This window comes from Thermobia domestica, chromosome 4 (genome assembly GCF_964235325.1).
Source record: "Thermobia domestica chromosome 4, izTheDome1.hap1.1, whole genome shotgun sequence".
NCBI classification, from domain to species: domain Eukaryota; kingdom Metazoa; phylum Arthropoda; class Insecta; order Zygentoma; family Lepismatidae; genus Thermobia; species Thermobia domestica.
The window spans coordinates 288,935,142-288,958,622 of NC_137457.1; the positions used below are offsets into that span (position 1 = coordinate 288,935,142).

Sequence of the window (23,481 nt, forward strand, 5' to 3'; positions counted from 1 at the left end):
AACGCTCTCGCCTTTGATGCTAGCGGTCTCGGGTTCAATCCCCGATGGAGAGACTCGGTCGAAAAAATACAAAAGCTTTTTCAGGACAGCCATCGTGACGGAGGTTTTCCTGGATTTTCCACATTCGTAGGCCGGGATAGTACCTCCCATAATGGCCCCAACCCGCTTCCTTCTTTCCCTAATCCTTTCTCGCTTTTCAATGCCCTGGCAGAGTGATTACCGTGGAGCGTTATATGGTCATACATGCGAAAACTCCTCAATCTAATTTGTAATCCTTAATCAAGTTTCTGAAAGATTTCACGTGAAAATTTACCCAGCGTTTTTTGATATTTCTCCTAGAAGGGATAAACAAAGATGGAAGGAATTAGAAATATTGTGATAAGATGGGCATATGTCGAAATTCTACAAGATTAGAGACATATTAGGAATCAGGCCCGCAACCAGAGGGGGGCTAGGGGAGCCTGGCCCCCTATACTTTTCGTGGCCCCTCCAGACCTCAACACAAGAAACACAATTTAGATATGTGTAAGAGAATTTTTAATGACTTGGCTCCCCCTTAATATATCCATGGCCCCCCAAACCTCTGTGGCTTGTTGCGGGCCTGTTAGGGATTTGAAATTTGGTATGTAAACTTCTGCTTCAAAACAATTGAGAATATGTCACATCGTTTTCAGAAATTCTACTTTTGACAAGAGAAGGAGGCAAATTCTATTTTTTTCTCTCTCTATATATAAAAATGACTTCCAGCTCATCAGTCTCATTATCAGGGGAAAAGTGGAAATGAACCATTTGAAATGAATTTTTCAACACAATTTGCAATTGGGGCCGGCATGAGTTTTTTTTATTTCACTTTGAAGAGAGAAAGGGGCTCAATTTTTTCGCAAGAAATAATGTCATAAACCGTATTATTGTCGTACGAAGAATGGATACAAAAGCTAAAATATGAAATGCGAGGCCATAAGCTGAGGAAATGTAGGGATCTTGGGGCGAAGTCCCCATTCAGCCTAAAGCTAATTCTCGTATAATCTAGTAATTATCGATTTTTTTTTTTAAAAAAAAAAGCCAGTAAGTCCAGACCTGTATTTACGTACGGCCAAGGATAAAAATGGATTTGAAAGTACAGGGTGTTTGAAAAAGAACTCCCTAGTTTTAAGTATAAATTTAATTGGGAAATGAATGAAAACTTATATCAATGAGTACATATCATGAAAGAGAATTCCTTCAAGTTTTGTTTAATGTTGGTAGACTTCAACGTGGGATCCATTTGTGGCCCTGCACACGTCGAGACGATATTCCATTTCTCGCCACGTATTCACCAACATTTCAGGTGTAACTGTCCCAACCGCCGCGACGGTTCTTTCCTGTAAATGATTGATGTCTCTGATCTTTTCACTGTACACAACATTTTTTATGTGACCCCAAAAGAAAAAGTCTAATGGTGTTAAGTCTGGGCTTCGTGATGGCCAAGGTATTGGGCCAGCCCTGCCTATCCACCTTCCTGGAAAGTGAGTGTCAAGAGCCGCACGCACATGGTCACTGTAATGAGGTGGGGCGTCATCTTGGAAAAACACAAGCCTCTTTTCCGCCTCAATATCATCCATTTGGGGAAAGACGTACTCTGTCGGCATGCCATAGTAAACGTCCCCGTTTATTGTTTTTTTTTATACAAAAATGAAAGGACCAATCACACGATCTCCCATCAGACGTCACAAGACATTAAGTTTTGGAGAATCACGTTGATGCTGAATAACTTCATGTGGATGCTCTGGCCCCCAAATTCTGCAGTTATGACGATTAACTGTTCCACTGACATGAAATGTAGCCTCATTAGAAAAGAGAATCTTTTTTTAAAAATTGACATCATCATCAATTCTGTGTAGAAAGTCAGCAACCCAAACTCATATCTTTCGATTTTATCAGTAGGTTTAATTTCATGTAACAGTTGCAATTTGTAGGCGCGCAACTTAAGTCTTTTACGCACAACATCATACACAGTACCTTTAGGCACTCCTAATTATAGACTACGTCTGGCCAATGACTTCTTCGGGCTCCGAACACAAGAAACACGGATCTGTTCAACAACATCTTGAGAAGTTCTCGGTCTATCTGGTGATTTTGCTTTTAAAACACTACCGGTTTCCTTGAAAGACTTTAGCCAATGACGGATAGTTTCTGCTGTACGTGGTTAACCACCATGCTGACATCTAAAATTACGTTGCACTGTTATTACTGACTCAGTTTTCACAAGCCAAATAACACACTGCACTTTCTGTTGCGGAGTACACATTGTTGCTGAGTTGCTCTGCACTGCACGCTTGCCTGGACTGAACTGAGGAAACAGAGGGAAAAAAACAGCACTGGTGCCGTCTCAAGGTCAAGCAGACCTGTCAACTGCAGGGGAGCCAAAATTGGAGAGTTGATGAATCGAACACCACAAACTAGAATAGAGTATGTCACTTTGTACAGATTCTAGACACATTAAAACTAGGGAGTTCTTTTTCAAACAGTGTATAGGGGGAATCATGACGTCACGCCGTACCCCGCACCTATCTTTGCCCATTGTAATTTTTTATAATGTGGGAAAACGACGTCCCCCCGCGTTCCCCCTTACTTTTACCCCTGCGTACGGCAGACGTGCCTAGACTTAGGGCCACAAATTTGAAAAACATTGACTACACTAATGCTGATTATGATCAACCTTTGCCCTCTTCTGCAGTGAACCAGTGACGTCCCTTTGGTAAGCATTCAAATCAGCCATAATTTTATTAATTTTATTACTAAAAAACATAGTATTGCATATAGTTTATTACTTCCACTTCTACTTAAATATTGATTAATCGCTTCACTGTTTCAAATTTTCTACACAGGTATTTATTGATACTGATGAGCAGGGCCCGGATCTTGTTGACCTAAAGTTTTCTAAAAAGTGACCTATAAAATGACCCTAAAATTCTCAAAAAAATTGACTTGCGTTTTTTAAAATGTTTATTTCGTTAAACATTGATATTTTTTAAATATCTATTGGATTTTTAGTTAACATTTCTCATTCATATTCAAAAAAGTTTTGCTTCAGTTAGTTGCAGTCTATTGATCAGTCCATTGTACGGCATTGTACGTACTGAAAACGTCAATTCACTCCCGAGTTGAAACTACGAAGCACACTTAAAGAATAGATGCTTGAAAGCGTAGACTGTATACATGAGAATAATAGATAAAAAAAAAAACGTTTAAAATCTTTGTATGTCTTCTAATCCATTGTTAGTTATTTACGTGACCACATCCTTTGTGGTCAATAATACAAAACTATCTGTTTGGCCACCTACCAACCCCCACCTTTCGTCAACCATTTACAGCTTAGTTTTCATTAGCTTGTTAAGAATGCAGTTTTTCCACTCCAATAGTCAGGAAGCATGAAGAGAGATTATTTAACTTCGTCTTTTTCACATCCGTAAACAGTGTTCATTTTAAGATTTCCTTATGTACAAGAAAAATAATAAAGAGATCATAAGTGACCTAAAAGTTACCTTAAAATATTTAAAAAAATGACCTGAAACTTCAAAACGGCAAAAAGCGATCAAACGTTGACCCTAAAAAAATATTTTTAGAACCTTAAGTTGATGGATAACGTTTTTATTTGAACTACCCTCGCCCTGTGCGTAACAGAAAAAAGTTGACTTGTCAACAATATCTGGGCCCTGCTGATGGGGCAACATGTTTTCAATGGCCGGGGCTGCAAGAAAGTGAAATACAGTCCTGAGTAAGTCTAAACCCCAGATTTCATAACCCATTACTTCAGGAACCAAAGTACATGTTTTTCCATCTCCCGCCTCCAATTTCTATAGTTAGCACAGCTTCCTTTGGGATTTTTTTTTTTTTTTTGTTACCATCAGGCTAACATGAGAGCTTCTTTGGTTCGGGATTTGAGGTATTTGGGTCAAATACAAGTTGGAGTAATGGGTTGGATCCCTCTTTTTTTTTTCTTTTTTACAATAGCTTCTGCCTCATATAACCTCGGTGCTATAGAGTTCCCTTTGCTCTAACCACTTTGTATGAAGTAGTGTCATGATTAAAGACCAGTTTGTTAGGCAAAATGCCTATTCTTTAATATTAAAGATATGATTAAAAATAACGTTTTAAAGATTATATTGGAAGTCATAGTTTTAATTTAAGCCCATTTTATTTTTGCCTATTTTGCCTATTTCGTCCCTCCCTGCCCAAACAATTTCTTTAGTACCTAATGTTGCCTATTCTAAGCATTTTCTTTAAAATAAGACTTTATTGGGGAAAATATATAGTTTAGTGTTTCAAGAAAGGAGGTCGCTTTTTGTAATAAGATGCCGTAAAATTTTTGAACTACTGTGTACAGATAAAGTGTATAAAGTTTGAACTATTATGTGTAGTGAAAGTATTGTAAAGAATGCTCCTTTTTCTATATACAGTAAAAGAAGATATCAATAAAAGAGGTATATTTATATATTCTTTGAACATAATCTATAATTTGAATTTATTTTTTAATTGTATTGAGTATTTATTTTCATTATTTCGAGTTATTTTAGTGCCTATTTTACTTCCTATTTTTAAATTTTAAGTGCCTATTTGCCTGTTTATTTTCCAGATTTTTAATGCCTAAGCATCCGGTCTCTAGTCATGATAAAAGATATATAACTTAGAATGACCACGATTTAACGGAGTTGTACGTAAATACAGCCTAAATCACAATACCTTCATCGTTGATGCAAATTGGGTAAATCCAGACCTCACTAACTTCCTCCATAACAATACTAAGTTTTTGTAATTCTTCATTCGATTCTTCGTCCGTAAGCGATTCTTCTGTACCTGCAATTAGACAAACATACGTGTATTGTAAGGTAAAGTTTAAAGTGACAATAACATTCTACAAATTTTAATATCATTTAACGTAAACGATTTTAAAATAAGAACTGAAGTTTTCCTGGTGTCATGATGACTATAGTTGTTTTTGGGCTATCAGCCAGGTGAATTCCACGTCGCCCAACGTTTCGAGAATCGACACCATTGTTCTTGTCTTCAGGGTAAATAATGAGAAACCAAAAACAGAAACCTTCATTATATAGGTGATGGAACCAAGAGGGCGGAGTTAGATTGGTCAATGGCGAGGTCCAATCTGCGTCAGTCTATGGCTTCAATTGTGATTGGCTGGTTGGTTGCTAAACCCTGATTGGTTGTTTTGAATATTTGGCAAACCCTGATTGGTCCAACCGTTTTTTGTTGTTGTTGTTGTTGTTTACAGAAAGGGAACAGTGTAACTAGTAGTTCTGTTTTATAGTGAATTGTTGTGCAAACTAGCTTTGTGTGAGAAGTATACAGGGTGTTTCAAAACAACACCGACAACGTTTGGGAGATGATTCCTGAAACCAATATAAGACGAAAAGTATAGACCAACCTGGGTGCACAAATGCTTTCTTTCGGAGTTATAGGCTGACGAAAAGATGAAAAATGAAATTTAAAGGCCCATAGCTCCAAAACTATGGGGCCTACCGTAGGGTCAAGACTTTACTAAGGAACTAATATGTGCTCTATCCAAAAAATACATGTTTCAAAATCCTACAGTATTTCCGCAACAATTTTTATACAGGTAGTTAATGAGTACTTCATATTATATGCCCGTAACCAAATTGCCTGTACAAAAATTGTTGCGTGAGTACCTTAGGATTCTCCTAAGGATTAAGTAGTGTATCAGTAAAAATAAATAAATAAATAAATAAATAAACTTTGCTCTTGAGCGCAGGACAGTATTGATGCATTTCTAAAAAATTCAATTTAGAAAACTGAAAGAAAAGAGATATTTACGTTTCCAGTTGCAGCGAGCGTTACCACTGGAAGCAGTAACATTGAGCATATGACAAAGAGCTCCCATTTCTTAACATGGGGAAGTGGATTTACTCTTACATCGCTGCTATGTTCCCGTATTGTCCGCTTCCAGTTGCGTCTTGCTCCGCAACTGGTATATAGTCAGCTTCTGTAATAGTAACATATTCCTCCGCTTGGCAGCCCTTGACTCAAATTATAGGGTGAGTAAGATTCAGACGATTGGAAGAAAGAAGTTATTCACAAAACACGAACTCGCAAAGAACAAATAGTACTAGTTTTTCTTACAGGCATAATATTGGGGGAGTTTTGACCTCCCAAAGTTGGATAGCGTTCCCGCCGAAGCTAAGAAAATTGAATTGCTATCCAGTTTAGCCCGTTTTGATCCTGTTCCCGGACAAAAGTTTCAGGAAGAAACAGTGGCGTCTTTAAGGAGTATGTCTGGTCTACCAAAACTTTTGAAAAATATATAAACGCTAAAATATACAATAATTATCTACCATTAATATAGTAAATATATTTTCCACTATTTATATTAATGGTAGATAATTATTTAACAAGTAGCATCAACCACTACTGTAAAAGTAATTTCCTACTGTCTTTAATCAATCAAATGTGTATATGTATCCATAAGCGAGGGAGCGGGCCTACCCAAAATTAAAATCCTAAAGCCGCCCCTGAGAAGAAAGGTTGATTAGTAGTAAAAAAAAAAAAAAAAAAAGCGGCGTAACTTTAGGACCAACAATGCAAGCAGGCTTGACGTGGTGTAATGGCCCACAGATTCTATCATTTTCTCATTGAGAGAAGCGAGATTATGTATTATGGTGGTTTTACAGTAAAGTTCTAAGCATAGACACCGGCAACAGAAGTATACATATTCATTTTGTATTTAAGAGGTTGCTTGATATTGTTTTCACAGAATTTCTCCAATTTAAAACATTGTTACAGTTAAGAACTAAAATAAAGAAGACTCAATAGTCAAACATACATGTAATATGATGTACAGAATGAATGGTAAACCAAATCAAATCAAACGAACATCGATAATACCAGAAATATCTAGTGCTTGCAATCGTAATTTGTTCTTTCTTCCTACTTTAAAATATATTCCTACTATTCCCAAAAGAGAAATTCCTATTCAAGGTATTTTCAGCATCAAATTCAGTGATTTCGAATTCACGGTTAAATCCCATTGATTGAAAACTGACAAATCATTCCAAATATTAATATTTAGTAAATCATGTCTCGAAGGAGAAAAAGTCCTACCACTGGTCTAATTCCTAGCTCTGTGTCTTTCGTGCACATGATCTCGTGTTCGATTTCCGGCGGAGAGCAAAAAAAAAAAAAAAAAAAAAAAAATCAAATCATTCACTTTCAATAGTCATCTGTCTTCTTTAGCCTAATTTGTTGAAATGTTAATTTCTTTTTTTCATTTTCGAGGGGAAAAATCTTAGATTTCATGCTTCTTTATAGTATAACAGCAGACAAAAATACGTGGTTACTGAAAATTGACTTCTTGTCCCTTATATTCATACAAAGAAATGCTAGCAAAATGCATATTGCTGGAGGAGAGAGGTGTTTCTGTACCCTAAAGAAAATAAAACAGAAAATATTTGCCGTAGCGATGCTTTCTATTCAGAAAAACTTGGCGTACAGCATTTCAGATTTCAATGAAGTCATAGAAAAATTTAAAGCTCGAAAAGAATGAAAAAAAAAAAAAGACCTTCCGCTTTGAAATAATGCATAGTTTATATAATTAAATAATTTTGTTTAACTGCGTGCATGAATATATGCAATTTTCCTGCTTTTTTCTTCTTTTTGGGTTAACGTCATCGTTCATGGCTTACAACACATGCTATATATTCGATTGATCTCTTGTTCAATAACGTGAGTGTAGAAGTTTTGTATATAAATAGTGTATAAATGTACATTAATAGTATTGTTTGAAAGAAAGGAAGAAGCTTATATATTAAATCAATATTATAGAATATACTTTAATCAATAAATATACAAATAGAGTTTAAAAAGACTTTCTTCATATTTCCTGATTATTTTTTGGATAAGATTCAAGAACGCTGGGGAGAGGGGAACACTTGTGTGTACCTACATATCTTTGATATTGCAACCGGTGCGTCTACAGACCACGAACCACTACTGCTACATAGACGTATTAGCTTGTAGTATAGGACCAACCCCCAACCAACCTCTCCTAACAAACATTTCTGAGTGTGAGCCTAGTACATTGGATATATAACAATTATGGTGGCGATTGTATGAATAACCAATATATAGGATGGAACAAAAGTAGATGAACAGTAGGTACTATAGATTTTGTTTTAGGATTATACTAGAGCAATGGTGTTTATTAGAACTATGACAATTGTGTAGTATTATATTAAATTTTATAATTCATTTATTTAACTTTAACTTTTTCTTTGCAGTTAGTTCAGAAAACCAATAAATCTCAAAATATATGTTATCATTTCTGAACATCTACTTTTGGTTCACCCTGTATATTGAATTAAATCTGACTTACCCACAGACACAGATGAGTTAGTTGATTTATTAGAACGAGGTAAACGTAAGATCTTCTGGCTTCGACGCGGATAAAGTAAGCATCTGCAGCATTCTGAAAGAAGAACAATAAAGGAAATTGAGTTATATTTTTGTTCTTTATATGAAAGTATATTAAATGAAGAAGTTTACAAAACAACAGATAAGGTTATTTAACAATACTTATATTAACGCAAAATTTACAATATACACCGTCTCACAATCACGTAGTGAGACTGATTTTATTGTGAGCAAACAAACAAAGATAATGTAATAATATTTATTATTCCAAGTTCATTCCTCCTGCGTCAATACAGCCAGGCACGTAGCCAAGGGGCTGGGTCCGGGGGATCCGGACCCCCCCCCCATTCGATACCAGAAATAAAAAAAAAATAAGGAAGGATGAAATAAAAAGAAATGAAAATAGAAGATTCAGCGTTAAAAATAAAATAAAAAGTTACTGGAAGCTTTTGGTTATTCTTTCTTATGAGGAGTTTTGTATTAGTAGATACATGGTGGCGAATTAGGATGATGTCCTGGAAAAGTCAGAGAATTTCAAATTTCTGGAAAAGTTACGGAATTCTCAGAAATTCTGCTATTCAGGGTAATTTCAAGCTCTCGAAAGCATAGTACCGTTCTGTAACAGCGTTGACATTTTTTTTTTATAACTTTCGTCATCGCTTCTCTCTACTGCTCCTTTAACCTGTCACTTGGAACAGACTATAGTTGACGGAATAATAAAAACAAAAAATTTATGTGGAAAGAAAGTTCTGTTAACATTTGATTCAACAGAAAAAGGAACGCAGATATTGTAAAATATTTTACAAGACAATATTGGATTATTGGATAATGGATATGTACTTTTATATATATATATATATATAATAGTTGAGGTCAAAATGAAACCAAGATGGTTATATTTGAATGAATAGAGGAAGGAACTTAAATATTGTAAAATCTTTTTCAGTACTTTTTTTTTATTCTTTTATTCGAGATTTCTTCATAGTATGTTACTAAAATACTTACGCAGTTATCGTCATTTTATTGTTCTAACAAACCAATATATGTTGCCAGTAAAGTAGTTTTAGACAGATCGAGCTAAAGGGTCTTCAGTATTTCATGTCACATCCCTCCCCTACGAAATCCTGCCTAAACGAACCAATATAATATGTTCCAGTAAAATAGTTTAGAATGACCAAGCCGCTGGTGTGATGACCAGGGACGGATCCAGGACCTTTCGAGCTTTCACGTCGAGAATGGCCTGAAGCAAGGAGATGAGTTGTCGCCATCATTATTCAGCTTTGTCCTGGAATCAAGTATGCCGATTTCTCTGTAAATTTGGGGGGGGGGTATTCAGATGCAGAAGGTATATATATGAGGATTTTAAAGACAAATTGCATTCAAACTTTGCCAAATATTGTATATTCATATATACAATAGGGGGGCCCACATCAGCTTTGAAGGGGCGCCCCCCATGATCGACGCCCTTGCCTGGAATACGATATAATTCGCCCTAATTAGCTTTATCGGTATTCCAGATTCTGTAAGGACGTTGCACAATGTTTCTCTCCTAACCGAGTTGTATGCATTTCTAAAATCAATAAATTGTTGATGTACCGAGGTATTTTATTCTCACTTCTTTTCGAGTATTTGGCGAATGGTAAATATTTGGTCGATTGTTGATCGATTTCGCCTAAATCCGCACTGCTAATCTTCAATAATTTCATCTGCGTATGGAGTCAATCTTACTAATAGAATGTTTGACAGGATTTTATAGGATGTTGACAGAGGACAAAAGCCTCTATAATTATTACAGACAATTTTGTTACCTTTCTTGTGAATTGGAACAATGATTGATTCTTTCCACTCGTGACAATTCTTCCTTGTTTCAGATAACGAGAATGAGTTTGTGTATCTAGTTCTACAATTTTTCGCCTGCAGCTAAAATTAAACTCAGCTGGAATTTCATCTACACCCGGAGATTTGTGTTTCTTTAATTTCTTTATCGCGATTTCTACTTCTATTCGGTTGGGTTCTGGGTTCTGGAATATATGGTTCTGCGGTATGTATCTCCCTTTCTTCGCGCATATTAGTTTTTGGCTGCGTGTTAAGTAAATCGTCGAAAGAAAATCAAAGATAGAAGCCAGGGCCTAGAGTTTAACGATGTTCACCAGGTTATGGCGTATGTTGATGATGTAAATTTAATGGAGGATGATAGGAGAAAAATAGAAAGGAATGCAGATTTCCTATTAAACGCTGGCAGTGACTTGGGTTTAGAAGTAAATGTAGAGAAAACTAAACACAAACACATAGAAGTGCGTCGGGACCATTCAGTTCAAAATTTCTTGTCGTCGCGAATTGTGTCGAGAAATTTGAAGCATAAAATATATAAAACGATAATCATGCCTCTTGTTCTGTATGGTTGTGAAACATGGTCGCTTACTCTGAGGGAAGAACATAGACTGAAAGTATTTGAGAACAAGATCCTGAGACGAATATTGGGACCCAAGAGGAACGGGAATGGGGAATGGCGGGAACTTTATAATGAGGAACTACATAATTAATGGTTTACCCAACATTGTTAGGGTCGTCAAGTCTAAGAGGCTTAGGTGGGCAGGTCACGTAGCTAGAATGGAAGAAAGTAGAAACGCTTTTCAAAGTCTTAACTGGAAGATCAATCGGAAAACGGCCATTAGGAAGACCTAGGCGCAGATGGAATTAGAATATTAAGCTGGATCTCGTAGAAATAGTAATACAAAGTAGAAACTAGATCCAGTTGGCTAAGGATAGAAGTCAGTGGAGAGATTTTGTGAACGCGGCATTAAACCTCCGAGTTCCATAGACCATAGAGTTAGTTAGTTTTTTCTTTGTTAGTAGGCTAACTATTTTTTCTCTTTGGTATAATAATGTAGTAATTGAGTGAGTAACTAGCTTTTACGGTTTTTTTCTCTCTGCATGAAGTGAGGCAATTTTAATTCTTTAAAATTTAAAAAATCCCCCCCAAATCTTAATGACGCCATTGGCGTCATTTCCCCCCTTGTGAGCACCCCTAATCTCCTTAGTATTTCGTAAAAAAAAAAAATAATGGTCCCCAAGTTAAGTCGATAAAATATTCCTCTTACTAATGAGTTCAGTACGTTAGTTTGAAGGCAGGAATTGCCAAAAGAATTTTTTTTTTTTTTTTTAAATAACTTACCAAAGTGTTGTACTCTCTGAGGAGGAGCAGAAATAATCTGAAATGTCCTTCGTCTCTCAGTGCCATCATCACAGGCGAACCCTTCATCCTCAATTGCATTCTCTACGGATCTAGAGTAACGATTGAGATACACTCTCGAGAGAAGACTGGAGGTATTTCTCAAATCACGCACTGAAATCCTTGAATTAAATGTAACTCTCCTGATAGGCTTCTTTAAAACTTCTGAAGACTCGCGATTCTAGAAATAATAATAATAATAATATTTATTTCAGTATCGCAAACAGCTTGTGAGCAAAAATACAACACATTATATGGTATGAAATTATATCATTACATTAACTTAAGATACGAGGTGTGATCAAAAAATATGAGGAATAATTTTATTAGAAACAAAGTGTTAAGCTTACGTGGAATTTGATTTAATCTCCTTCAGGTGAATAATTTTATTAGAAACAAAGTAATAAGCTTTCATGGAATTTGATTTAATCTCCTTCAGGTGAATAATTTTATTAAAAACAAAGTAATAAGCTTACATGGAATTTGATTTAATCTCCTTCAGGTGAATAATTTTATTAGAAACAAAGTAATAAGCTTACATGGAATTTGATTTAATCTCCTTCAGGTGAATAATTTTATTAGAAACAAAGTGATAAGCTTACGTGGAATTTGATTTAATCTCCTTCAAAGTACTGTCCTTGGCTAGCAATGCACTTATCCCAACGTTGAATCCATGGCTGGAAGCATTTCTGGAAGGCTTCTTTTGGAAGGGCGTTCGGCTTCTCTGTTGTGGCTCTCTTTTCGTCAGGAATGGTGTCCAAACATTTTCCTTTAAGCACGATTTTAATTTTGGGGAACATCCAGAAGTGGCGCCATCTTATATCTAGAGAGTACGGTGGATGTGGACAGTCAGGATATTTTTTTAGTCAAAAATTCCTGTTCGTCAGTCAAAAGTCGGAGAACAAATTTCCCACCCACTGTTTTCATTTGCAAATCGGCTATTAAAATGCTTTGCACGGTCCCGCCCGAGATGCTAAGTTCTTCGGTAAGCTCTTGAATAGTTATTCATCTTTTTGAACGAATAATTTTTGCCACTTTTTGCATGTTTTCTTTTGTTTTTGAGGTTAATGGACTTTGCGAACGTTGCTTGTCTTCTACCGACTCATTCCCGCATTTAAATTACTCATACCACTTGTAAAATGTCTTCAGAGTGAGAGCATTATCACCATATAGCAATTTCAACATTTCATGAAGCCACATTGCCACGTTAAATGAATCTTGTAGCTGTCATAAAAAAAAAAAAACTTTCAACTCGATCTTTCTATTTACTCTTTACATGTTACAACTTCTTGAAAGTAAGAAAGGTTTCTCCACACATGCAGCACTGCACTCTAGTGGACGAGCAGTGAACCTCCTCATTAAAAACGTGTATTTTGGCGCACTCCCCCTCCCTGTCCAAAAGAATCCGTTGTTTCGGAAGCGGCGAAACTGGTTTTTCTTTTATGTCAGCGGGAGGGCGATAGCAGGTAGCAAGCAAGACGTCCCAGAAAGTTGCGCATCGTTCAACTCCTTGCAAGATGAAAAAAAACATGTTTTATGACCCTTTCAAGTCTATGTGTACACGGTGAAATATGGTAGGGTTTCAAGTTTTTTTTTTTTATGACAGCTACAAGTTTTTCTAACGTGACAATGTGGCTTGAGTTTCTTTGGCACCTGTTTGCAACTTCAAACGGAACTTAATCTTCATACGTTGTTGATGTGCAACAGATACGGTAAACACAACCTCACTATAGCGGCTCTGGACGCTGAATGACAAGTCAGAACGTGTTCCAACTTGACACTGCAGTCTTAACGGATTAGGCTATCAGAAAAAATTACATCAAATAGTTATAGCGTCAGCAGTTGCTACTTTAAAAAATATCATTCATCGTATTTGTTGATCACACCCTGTATATAAAGAAATAATATATCCCTCTCCATTGGTCTAGTGCCTAGAGCCTGCCCTTTGGTTAACGTGGCCCCGGGTTCGATTCCTGGTGGCACAGTATTAAAGATTTGAACATATTACGGTGGCTAAGATTCCACCTTAAAGTGTACGTACATGTCTCACATAGTATCGATATTAAAAGGGGACGCTAAACTTCAAGGAACGAACAATAAAATAAAGAAGATAAAAAAAGGAAAGTTAATATAAAGTATAACGTAGATACAAGTTAATAAAGATAAAGATTTCCTTATCCCTCTCTTATAATATTCAAGTGTTTATCTAATTAAATCAAAAAAGAATAAACAAGAAAAATATTCTTAATACCACATTTCATTGCCGAGATATCCTACAATATACAGGGTCGGGCAACAATACCTCCCGTATTTGGAGAGGGCGCTGTGTTAGTTGTGGTGGGAATACGGCGCCGAAGGGTGTGTCGATTGATAACGGTGTACCTGCCATTTTCAGTAGTCGCAATGATATAGCGCGGTAAGCATCGTGTGTTTGTTGTGGAGGAATATATTCGTAATTGTGGTTCTGTGAATATTACTCAGCCGGGCATTTTGCATTCGGTTCAAATTTGGCCGATATGACTCTGTTTCGGATAGAAAAACTATTCAAGTTTAGGCATCAAACTTTTCGAGCAACAGTTTTTGCACTAAGGAAGAAAAAAATCGCCTGGCCAACCTGTTTAAGTGCTGAACACTTTGGAGATTGCTGGATGGACGCTTTCACACGCGCCACATTTTCCGACGTTGTTACAGTCCGAGGTAGGCCAGGGATTCTTTCTCAGTTCAAAGCCTGTTGATCTAAAGCTTGATATCCAAGCTTAAATAGTTTTTCTATCCGGAATAGAATCATTGGGCCAAGTCCGAACCGAATGCAAAATGCCCGCTGAGGAGTAATCACAAAACTACCATTGCCAATATACTCCTCCACAACAAACGCACCATACTCACCGCGCCACACCAATGCGACGACTGAAAATGGCACGAATACCGCTATCGATCGATAGTCCCTTCGCCGCAGTATCCCCACCACAACTCACACAGCGCCCTCTCCAAATACTGGTCTTTTTACCGGGCCCTGTACATAAAAGAGCGGCCCCAGGTTCGATTCCTGGTACTGCACTCGCTCAAAAAAATGTAACAGCTTTTTCAGGCTAGCCATCCTGAGTGAGTTTTTTTTCCTCATTCACGCGATTCAAGTACCCGGATGCTACCTAACATAACAAGTCCTAGGCCGCTTCTTTCCTTCCCCGCCCCCTTTCTCAGGATAGTGTGCTTGTTGAGGGATTTCATCTTTTATACGTGACGGGCTTAAAGCTATATTTGCCGGTAATACCAAAACATATGTATAAATGAATACCCTACCAATAAAATTCAAGCCAAACTATAATTACAATGTCTTTCTCTTGTAGGTCAACTATACATTTGTATTTATAAAACTTGTATGGACAATACTGTATTTATTATGTAAACTAAAAATCTGACTGCCTCAATAGGCTTGAGAACCACAACCCGCCATTGATGTTTCCCATAAATATCCTAATTTGCTTCTGCATTAATTTTAATTCATTTCATTTTAACGTTGTTGACCTACAAGAGAAAGGCAGCCTTTGCTTTGAATTTTATATACGAGGTGCATTCAGGTTGTAACAGCTCCAATTTTCTTTTGTCAGGACTGGTAACATAGAAACGTGCTGCTTGTTTTAAAATACGCGGGCACTTGGCAATGCGTAACAGATATGGCAACACTGTTCGATACATAGAACTCTAGCGGCAGCGGTGAGAGTGATAACTGGTTTTGATACGATACTCGTCATTTTCTCTGTTTGCGTGATGTGACACCGCTTAAGAGGCCTTGTCACTTTACAAGAACTTGTAGCTGTCATAAAAAAAAATCTTGAAACCCAATCTTTCTATTTACCGTGTACATATGACAACTTCTTGAAAGCAAGAAAGGTGTTTCCACCTATGCAGCACTGCATTCTAGTGGACAAATAGTGAACCTCATTAAAAACGTGTATTTTGGCGCACTTCCCCTCCCTGTCCAAAAGAATCCGTTATTTCGGAAGCGGCGAAACTGGTTTTTCCTTTATGTCAGCAGGAGGGCGATAGCAGGTAGCAAGCAAGACGTCCCAGAAAGTAGCACACTGCTCAACTCCTTGCAAGATGGAAAAAATGTTTTATGACCCTTTCAAGACTATGTGTACATGGTGAAATATGGCAGAGTTTCAAGATTTTTTTTTATGACAGCTACAAGTTCTTCTAACGTGGCAACCACATTTAATGTGCGTTCGTGGGTTCCACAGTTCAAAGGAGGCAGAACGTCGTGTGACAACACAATCATGGCATCACACAAGCCAGACTGATGACATGATCAAACGAGTGGAGAAAGTTGTTTTGGGAGGATCGCCAAATGAGTGTGGAACACATCGCCTGCAAAGTTGGTATTTCCGTGGGATCCAGTGCCGGATTTATGTATAAGCTAAACAAGCTATAGCTTAGGGCCTCACTCTCTTGGGAGCCCCAAAAATTGTAAATTTGGATGTACATTCCCAAAATATAAGAAAAATAATAAATAAAATAAAATCTTCATATGGCAACAGTGTAGAGTTGTGTAGACTCTATGATGTAAATAATGGGATCCCTTCTGCTAGCCTGCTTCCTAAAATATCACTGGTTTCTTCATTTAGGTTGCCTACGTCTATCTTGATACTTAAAGGGTTCCATTATCTTCAATAGCTTACGGGCCCACCAAACCTAAATCCGACTCTGGTGGGATCTGTGAACACTGGATCGTTTCGGTTCACCTCTCATCTTCCCATCTACTGCATAGTAGTCCTCCTGTTTTCTCTAGGTCTCCCACTATCTTTATCACGATCCAGAATAGTCCTGGGTTTAAGAAGAACTGCATGTGTCTAATTTAACCATATCCCTGGTGTGTTGATGTTTGCTGCACTTTATTCTCATCCTATCTAACTCTAGGTATATGATTGTGGTTAACGATCATAATGTCCTTGCAGCTTTAAAGGCAGTCGCAGCGTCTCGAATTGATGCTTCCCTCCTTAATGTTGCAGTGACTTTATATGAAAATAATGGTATAATAAATAAATGAAATATGGTTTTTCCACCATTAATTTTTCTCTTTTCCCATAAGATTTTCCTTTCTCCTTCATCCCTCAATGAAGAACGTGATCATTTGGGAAGGTTCTAGTCATTCGTGACTAGTATAAATAATAGCTTATATTTGCTGTTGGTTTCCTCTAAATAGAATAAATTTCTTTCCTTACATTAAGGATTTCTATGGAAGTGAAAAATGTCTGTAACTTTTTTTTTTTTTTTTTTTTTTGCGTGGCTCTTATGTTTTACTTTCAGAACAATGTAAAGTGAAAAAGGGAAAAATATACCCTGGTTCAGCTACAATAATATTGTGCAGTCGCCCCTTGTCGGTCTGAGAGCTCAGATGATGTGTTAATAATTGACGTGTTTGGGGATGTCAGATCCGACAAGTTGCGCCCAGGATTTCGTAAATATAGAACTTAACAAAACATGAGGTACGGGATCCAACCTGGGTTGCATTTAAATGAAATCCAACACGTTCAAAAGAAACAGACTGTGATGTTAAAGGGGGTGAAAAGGGGTAAGAAGGGAGTAACTTTCGGGATAAGTTAATCTACTCGCACTTACTTGCAGGTCTGATCGTTGTTCTCTCGACGATTCCTCCAACAGGCCGACATCCGTCCATCCCTCTGTTTGGCTGGCTGGTCGTTCAAGTAACCAAGGTTAAGAGTCGGCGAAACCCGGACTGAGTGACCAACTTCACGAAGACCGCAACTTTAGATAAACTTAAAACTTCTTCTTAAAAAGCAATACATCGTCGTAGATGGCTATCTGGCGTTAGCCGAAACAAAGGTGCTCTATAAGACAGAGCAAGGCTATCAAACGTAAATTTCAAAATGAAGTTCGCGGTCTACATTCTAACTCGTCCCTCGCTCCATGTCGACTGACCCTTCCAATAGTCTCTCAATCGAATTTGTATGGCGTTCTTTCCGGGTTCATGTCCTGGGTTATTCACTCTGATTTGCGTCTCGATGAAAAAAGTGCATGCTCGTAGATTAACCAAGGTAAGGTGATGATAGGAATGCTGACGGGGAAGCAATCTGTTATTTTATAAATTAAGAAATTACAAACGTAAGAAGTAAATGACAGACAGCAAAGGCAAATGAACTTAGAAAAAAAAAGTCGAAAGGTGATTTAACTTAAAATGAATAGTTATTCTTTTCACTGTAATGTTCTTTTAAAATAAAATGTCCCATTGTTCAAAATAAGATACTTTGCCATGTGTCCAAATACACATATCTTCACAATATTATGAAAATCCACAAGTAATTTAATGATTTAAACTGAAGTAAGGTCTGGACTTTAATTAAATCCTATTCCAGACTTAGAAATGCCGTAGTTAAATACAATTATTAGATCGAAACCTTGAAATACATTTATATACTAGACTTGCTCCAGCCTAAAGGACAAGTCTGAAATACAATTGGAAACCGGGAACTTAAATACTTAGAATAGGTTAAATATAGACTTACAGACCATAATTGGAAGACTTGTCACAAGTCTGTTAGTTTGGCCTTGCAAGCTTCAGTCAAACGTATTTTCGGTCTGCTTTACTGTTAGGCGTGCATTAACTTCACCGTTACGCATGAATATTCGGCCAAGATAATAGCCCTAGCTATCTATTGCTAAAAACACAATTCAAAAATTCCCTTTCGTTCAAGAGTTACCGTGTGACGTAACGGACAGACGGCCATAGTATTTATTTCAGTGTTATAAAGCCCACTAGCCTTTAATATTGCAACGGCTATTTTTACAAGTTATGACCCGTTATTGATATGAAATATACATAAATATAAACCTACTTACCCTTTTCAATATAGATTTAAGCAGTCTTGAACGTGATTTGCCAGCGAATGCCAACTCAGAGCCTGGTTCAGCAGATTTAAAGACATCTTCAGACTTTGAGGATTTTATAGGCGCGAAAATACGTCTTCTTTGAGATTTCGACAACTGGATAGATTCTTCGAGCGAATGCTTTTCACTTAGACCTAACTCTCCTGAAGACCTGAATATTTGGGAGAACGCGGAGAGACTCTCAGTCGTTCTAGACATCTGTAAGGAACCATAATACTTTTACATTATCTTTTATAATTACAGAATGACTATATACAACAATTAGGAAATGATAATGATTTATTTGCTGCGAAGTTAGTATTCGCACAGAAGTTTTCACAGTGCTGTGCCGAGGGGGGGTGAGCGCGACCACTGTCCCGGGCGCCGAAGTAAAGAGGGCGCAAAATTCGTAACAAAAAAGAATATATATACACGGTCGGATCCAGGATTTTCTGAGGGGGTGCACCAATAACTACCAGTACATTTGAATTGAATTGAATTTTTTTAAATGCCTTTATTCATCTGTGGTGTGAATGAGGAAATGCTCTGGAAATGTTAAGTGTCTGTTCTCAATGAATATTTTTCTTTCAACTTTTAGAAAATTAACGTAAAACTATCGATTTTGCAAAACTTCCCTTTGTTTTAAGCCCAAACGGAAACATGACAGCAGAAAGTTTCGTAAAGTGTTGCTAATTTCATTGATAGCTTCTCACTGTAGGTAGTGTATATTTACAACGAAAGGGGGTGCACGTGTACAGTGAGCCACGGAAATTCTTGATGTACAAAGCCCGTGAGTTAGGCAACCCAACTAACGCCCGCTACAAGATTAATTACGCCTGATAGGGAAGTAAGAACAGCAGCATGAATTGATTGATTGATTGATTTTGAGTTTTACGTCCCGTTCAGCAGCGAGGCTATATGAGACGTGGACCTACTGATTAACGTGGAATCCGAACCACATGAGCTCCCGCCGGGAATCGAACCCGGGTCTCCCACGCCAAAGGCGTGTACGCTAACCGCTTAGCCACGGAGGAGCTCAACATCAGCATGAAGTTACCGCATCTGTTAAAAGAACAAATCGTAAAGAGGGGTTTTCTGCAGGAGGGAGGAGAAACGCTGGCTGACGAAATGACAAAAGGGAGTCTTCGGATACTTGTACTCACAGTAAACAGCACAATACCAGAAAAAAATATACGGATACCAAAGGCTCCAATGAGAAGATAACAGTCGGGGAACTTAAATAATATTATAATTAACTCAAATGAGGGATTATAAACAAGATAACTTACTGCAAATGACTATACATATATGCATATCAAATAATATACTCATAGATTATGCGGTATATGTAGTAGGTTATTTTTTAAGTAAACACAAAGCCTTGCGCTGAGTTTTGAAACTATTAACAATAGTCCTACCTGCAAATCAATTAAAATATGGATCGACCATTCGAGGGAAAAACCCAGTCTCCAATGAAAACTTTGGGTGTCTAACAGGGCCTGAGCTCCTAGATTCTGGCGCCACTGATTGATAGGTAATATTACATCGAAAGAAGAACTTGTCCGATTTCATTATTCGTTAAATGACTTTTGAAACTGCTAAATATTGGTATGCAGTAATTTATTTGTAAATATTAAAAATGCAAAATTCGATAACACTCAAACGAGTTGGAGAACCTATCCGTACCAACCGTATATCCTGTTAGGTTGTAAATATAACTGAAGGTTCTTGATTTGAATAATATTTGTGAAAATTTACACATTGAGACACAAGGAGAAAAGAGGAGAATATAGTGTCAATAAACAACAATTTAAAAATGCACGAAATTAACGGTTAATATCAAATATAGAACCATTAAGAGAATTAACTCTGTAACTCGTTTTCTCGATTCATTTTTCTTTCTTTATTTTCAGGATTACATCATCACTGAATTTCTCCACTGGACATTATCTTTCATTTAGCAGCATCAAACTGGAGCTCAGCCTTGTCAATGAAACATTATAAAAAATTGTAACTGGCGAGGAGGAGACTCGAACTTGGATCACCAGTTTAGAAAACCATAATACTAACCACTCACCTAAAGCTTTACTTATTTGGGAGTGATTAAATAAAGTACATTTTCTGTTCGCTCAAAACAGTAGCTTGTTAATAGTCAAATTCAAAACACAGGAATATGTAATTGAGAACTCGGAAGGTATTATATCAGTATATTCACAAAATTATTAACATTTCAGATTTTAAAAAAACAAAATACAAAACTCCTTTATTTTGAATGAAATACGGCGCGTGTATTATACTCGTAAACAAACTAAGACGAATCAATTATTGTGAAGTAATTGTGGTTCAGTGGTCAAGGCGTTTGACCAGTAATCTCCTCGGATCCACGAACAACTAGTACATTTTTCTTTTAGTTTAGAATTTTTGGTGGCGATTGATCAGCGATGACACATGTTCTATTATCTTCAGATATTTGAATACTCGGATATTTCAATACTTGAACTATCAAATCTTTAGGAATAACAATAGTAAAAATAATAATAATAAGCTAATAATAATAATTATCTCATTGAAGATTAAAAGTAGGAGCTTATTATCACTCAGGGCATAACATTACAACCAGAAACGTGATATTTGGCAAAAAATATTTCAGTTTTGTTTAGTGTTGCCCACGAGAAGTGGAATTTCTCCTCTCGTTTCTAAAACAAAACAAAGAAAATTGAGACGAGAATTAACATTTTAGATTCGAGACGGGACAAGGCTAACTCAAATTATCTTCTCGCTTTGGAGATGAGGATTGAGACGAGACGAAAGGTATCGTAAACATTTCTCGTTTTATCTCGATTCTCAAAATACTGTATGTTCATTCTTTAAGTAAATTTTTGTTTTCTAGACTGAATCTTATACGCTATTTTATTACTTTGTATTTCGAACTCATACAATTTATTATGTTCGGTGTAGGTATTTTTATAGCAAAGCTTTTATAATTACTTCTGCATATCCTAAAAGTTAGTTTATTATATGCCTTACTGTTCAGTGATATTCAGTTATTTTTATTCCAGTTATTTTTCTTAAAACGTACAATAGAATACTCTCTACATGAAACTATGCTGGAACGAGGTGTGTCCTGGATGTCCGGACAAACTCCCGAAATCCCCACTTATCTGTAAGTTTTGTCTAATTTTAGGGCAACTTAATAATTGTATTAACATTTTAAATTATTATTATTATTATTATTACTGAAGATTTAAGACCTCAATATTATGTCCTATTGCAATGTAAATAAGCATACTGAAGTTAATAGGAAAAGAAAAAGAAAGGATAAGAGATACTTTCGAATGATTTGTGTCCGAAAGGAAACGAGGGGGCAGAAAGAAGGTGTCAGCTCCTGGGCAATATTAATATCGAAACTTCGGATGCTTAAACAGAAACTAAGTAGGATTTGTCTTCATCACGATACATAGTAAGACGCCTTCTTTAGATAAAAGACTTTGGATTATGTATGCGTTATATTAATATTTTAGCAAAATATACATACGAATATAAAAAATGAATAGTTCCTATTTACAAATTTTGGTTGAATTGATATATGGAACGTGTTGGAAATGGCGAACGAAAATATTATTATTTCTAACAGTAGGAGTAATAGTGGAAGACGTTCGGAATAATTGCTAGAAAACAATATCGTTTCAGACACATTTATGACCCATACTAGACCCTAAGCATGATCCTTATGTATTCATGAATTGTTTGCTAACCATATTAAGTTCTCCTACAGAACGATTCAAGGTTGTAGACAGACATGTGAGGCCATATTGCTAGTACAATATTTTCTCTACGAAGAAACCCCTTTCCGCTCTATCTTGTAAGACCGAAAGAAATTAAGTATTTTTCATTTTATTACACATCAGAAGTATGAATATTGTAGTTTGGTAAAAACAACTTACCGCAGCGGGAATCAAACCCGGGACCCCTGCATTACGAAACGACTGTTCACGCCACTACGCTAAAACTGCTCTGCTAAATAAGAGTCAAAAAACATTCGTGTATTTACAAATTGCACACGTTTACGATAACAACGAAACATATTTCGGTCATGATAAAATACTATAGTCGAGAGACTTTAAATTTAAATTAGAAAACAAAATTAGACATACAAACACGCAAGGATATGAAGGAGAAACTGGTTTTAAGAGTAATTAGACCCCTTAACTGGAATATGATGCATCAGACCATTTTCTTTTCTGATTCACCGAAAGTATTTCCGTAACTTCTCTTTATTATACTTAGTATTACTTGCTTTACAGTTATTTTCAGTAACCTTGAACGACAGGGACACGAACACAGATACATCGAGAGTAATTCGACCCCGTAACAATTATAAAGGATCACCCACCGGGAATCAAACACGGGACCGCGATCACTGAACTATCTGAGGCAGTGATGACGTGGGTCAATGAACAACTTGACCCCACAACCGTGACCCACGACCCACGATGACCCACCAAACGTGACCCACTCTGACCCACAATCCAAAATGACCGACTCTAACCCACCACGACCCACTACCAAGCGTGATCCACTCTGACCCACCGCCCACCATGACCCACTATGACCCACCACCCATCGATTCACCACCCACCAAATTAGATCATTTATATTGGGGGGAGTAAAATTAGGCCAACAGGACGTATGCAATAATTCATAATGAGACAATAATGCCTACCCCGGCTACACACACACAAATATGATATGACCTCTAATAAATAAAAAAATATTAATTCAATAAATCTACCGACAATAACTCCGAGTTGCCTGAACAAGATGATTGTAATATACGAGCACATTCCATATAGTAAAAGTTGTGTATAGCAACGCAAAGTAAAAATTGCGGAAAGCTATTATAATTACTATACCAATTACCACAAATTAAATGCAGCTTTTGA

General features: G+C 36.8%; 1 protein-coding gene across 1 annotated transcript in view; it reads right to left on the reverse strand.

The window, feature by feature from the left end:
• Window positions 1-23,481, reverse strand: part of LOC145683534 (uncharacterized) — a 72,652-nt gene that overhangs the window by 22,731 nt on the left and 26,440 nt on the right. Inside the window, exons 2-5 of the mRNA XM_081754878.1 lie at window positions 18,512-18,757; window positions 11,597-11,834; window positions 8,384-8,476; window positions 4,723-4,836 (exon numbers count right to left, since the gene is read on the reverse strand). Coding sequence (XP_081611004.1) covers window positions 4,723-4,836; window positions 8,384-8,476; window positions 11,597-11,834; window positions 18,512-18,757 — 691 coding nt within the window. The remainder of the gene's footprint in view (window positions 1-4,722; window positions 4,837-8,383; window positions 8,477-11,596; window positions 11,835-18,511; window positions 18,758-23,481) is intronic.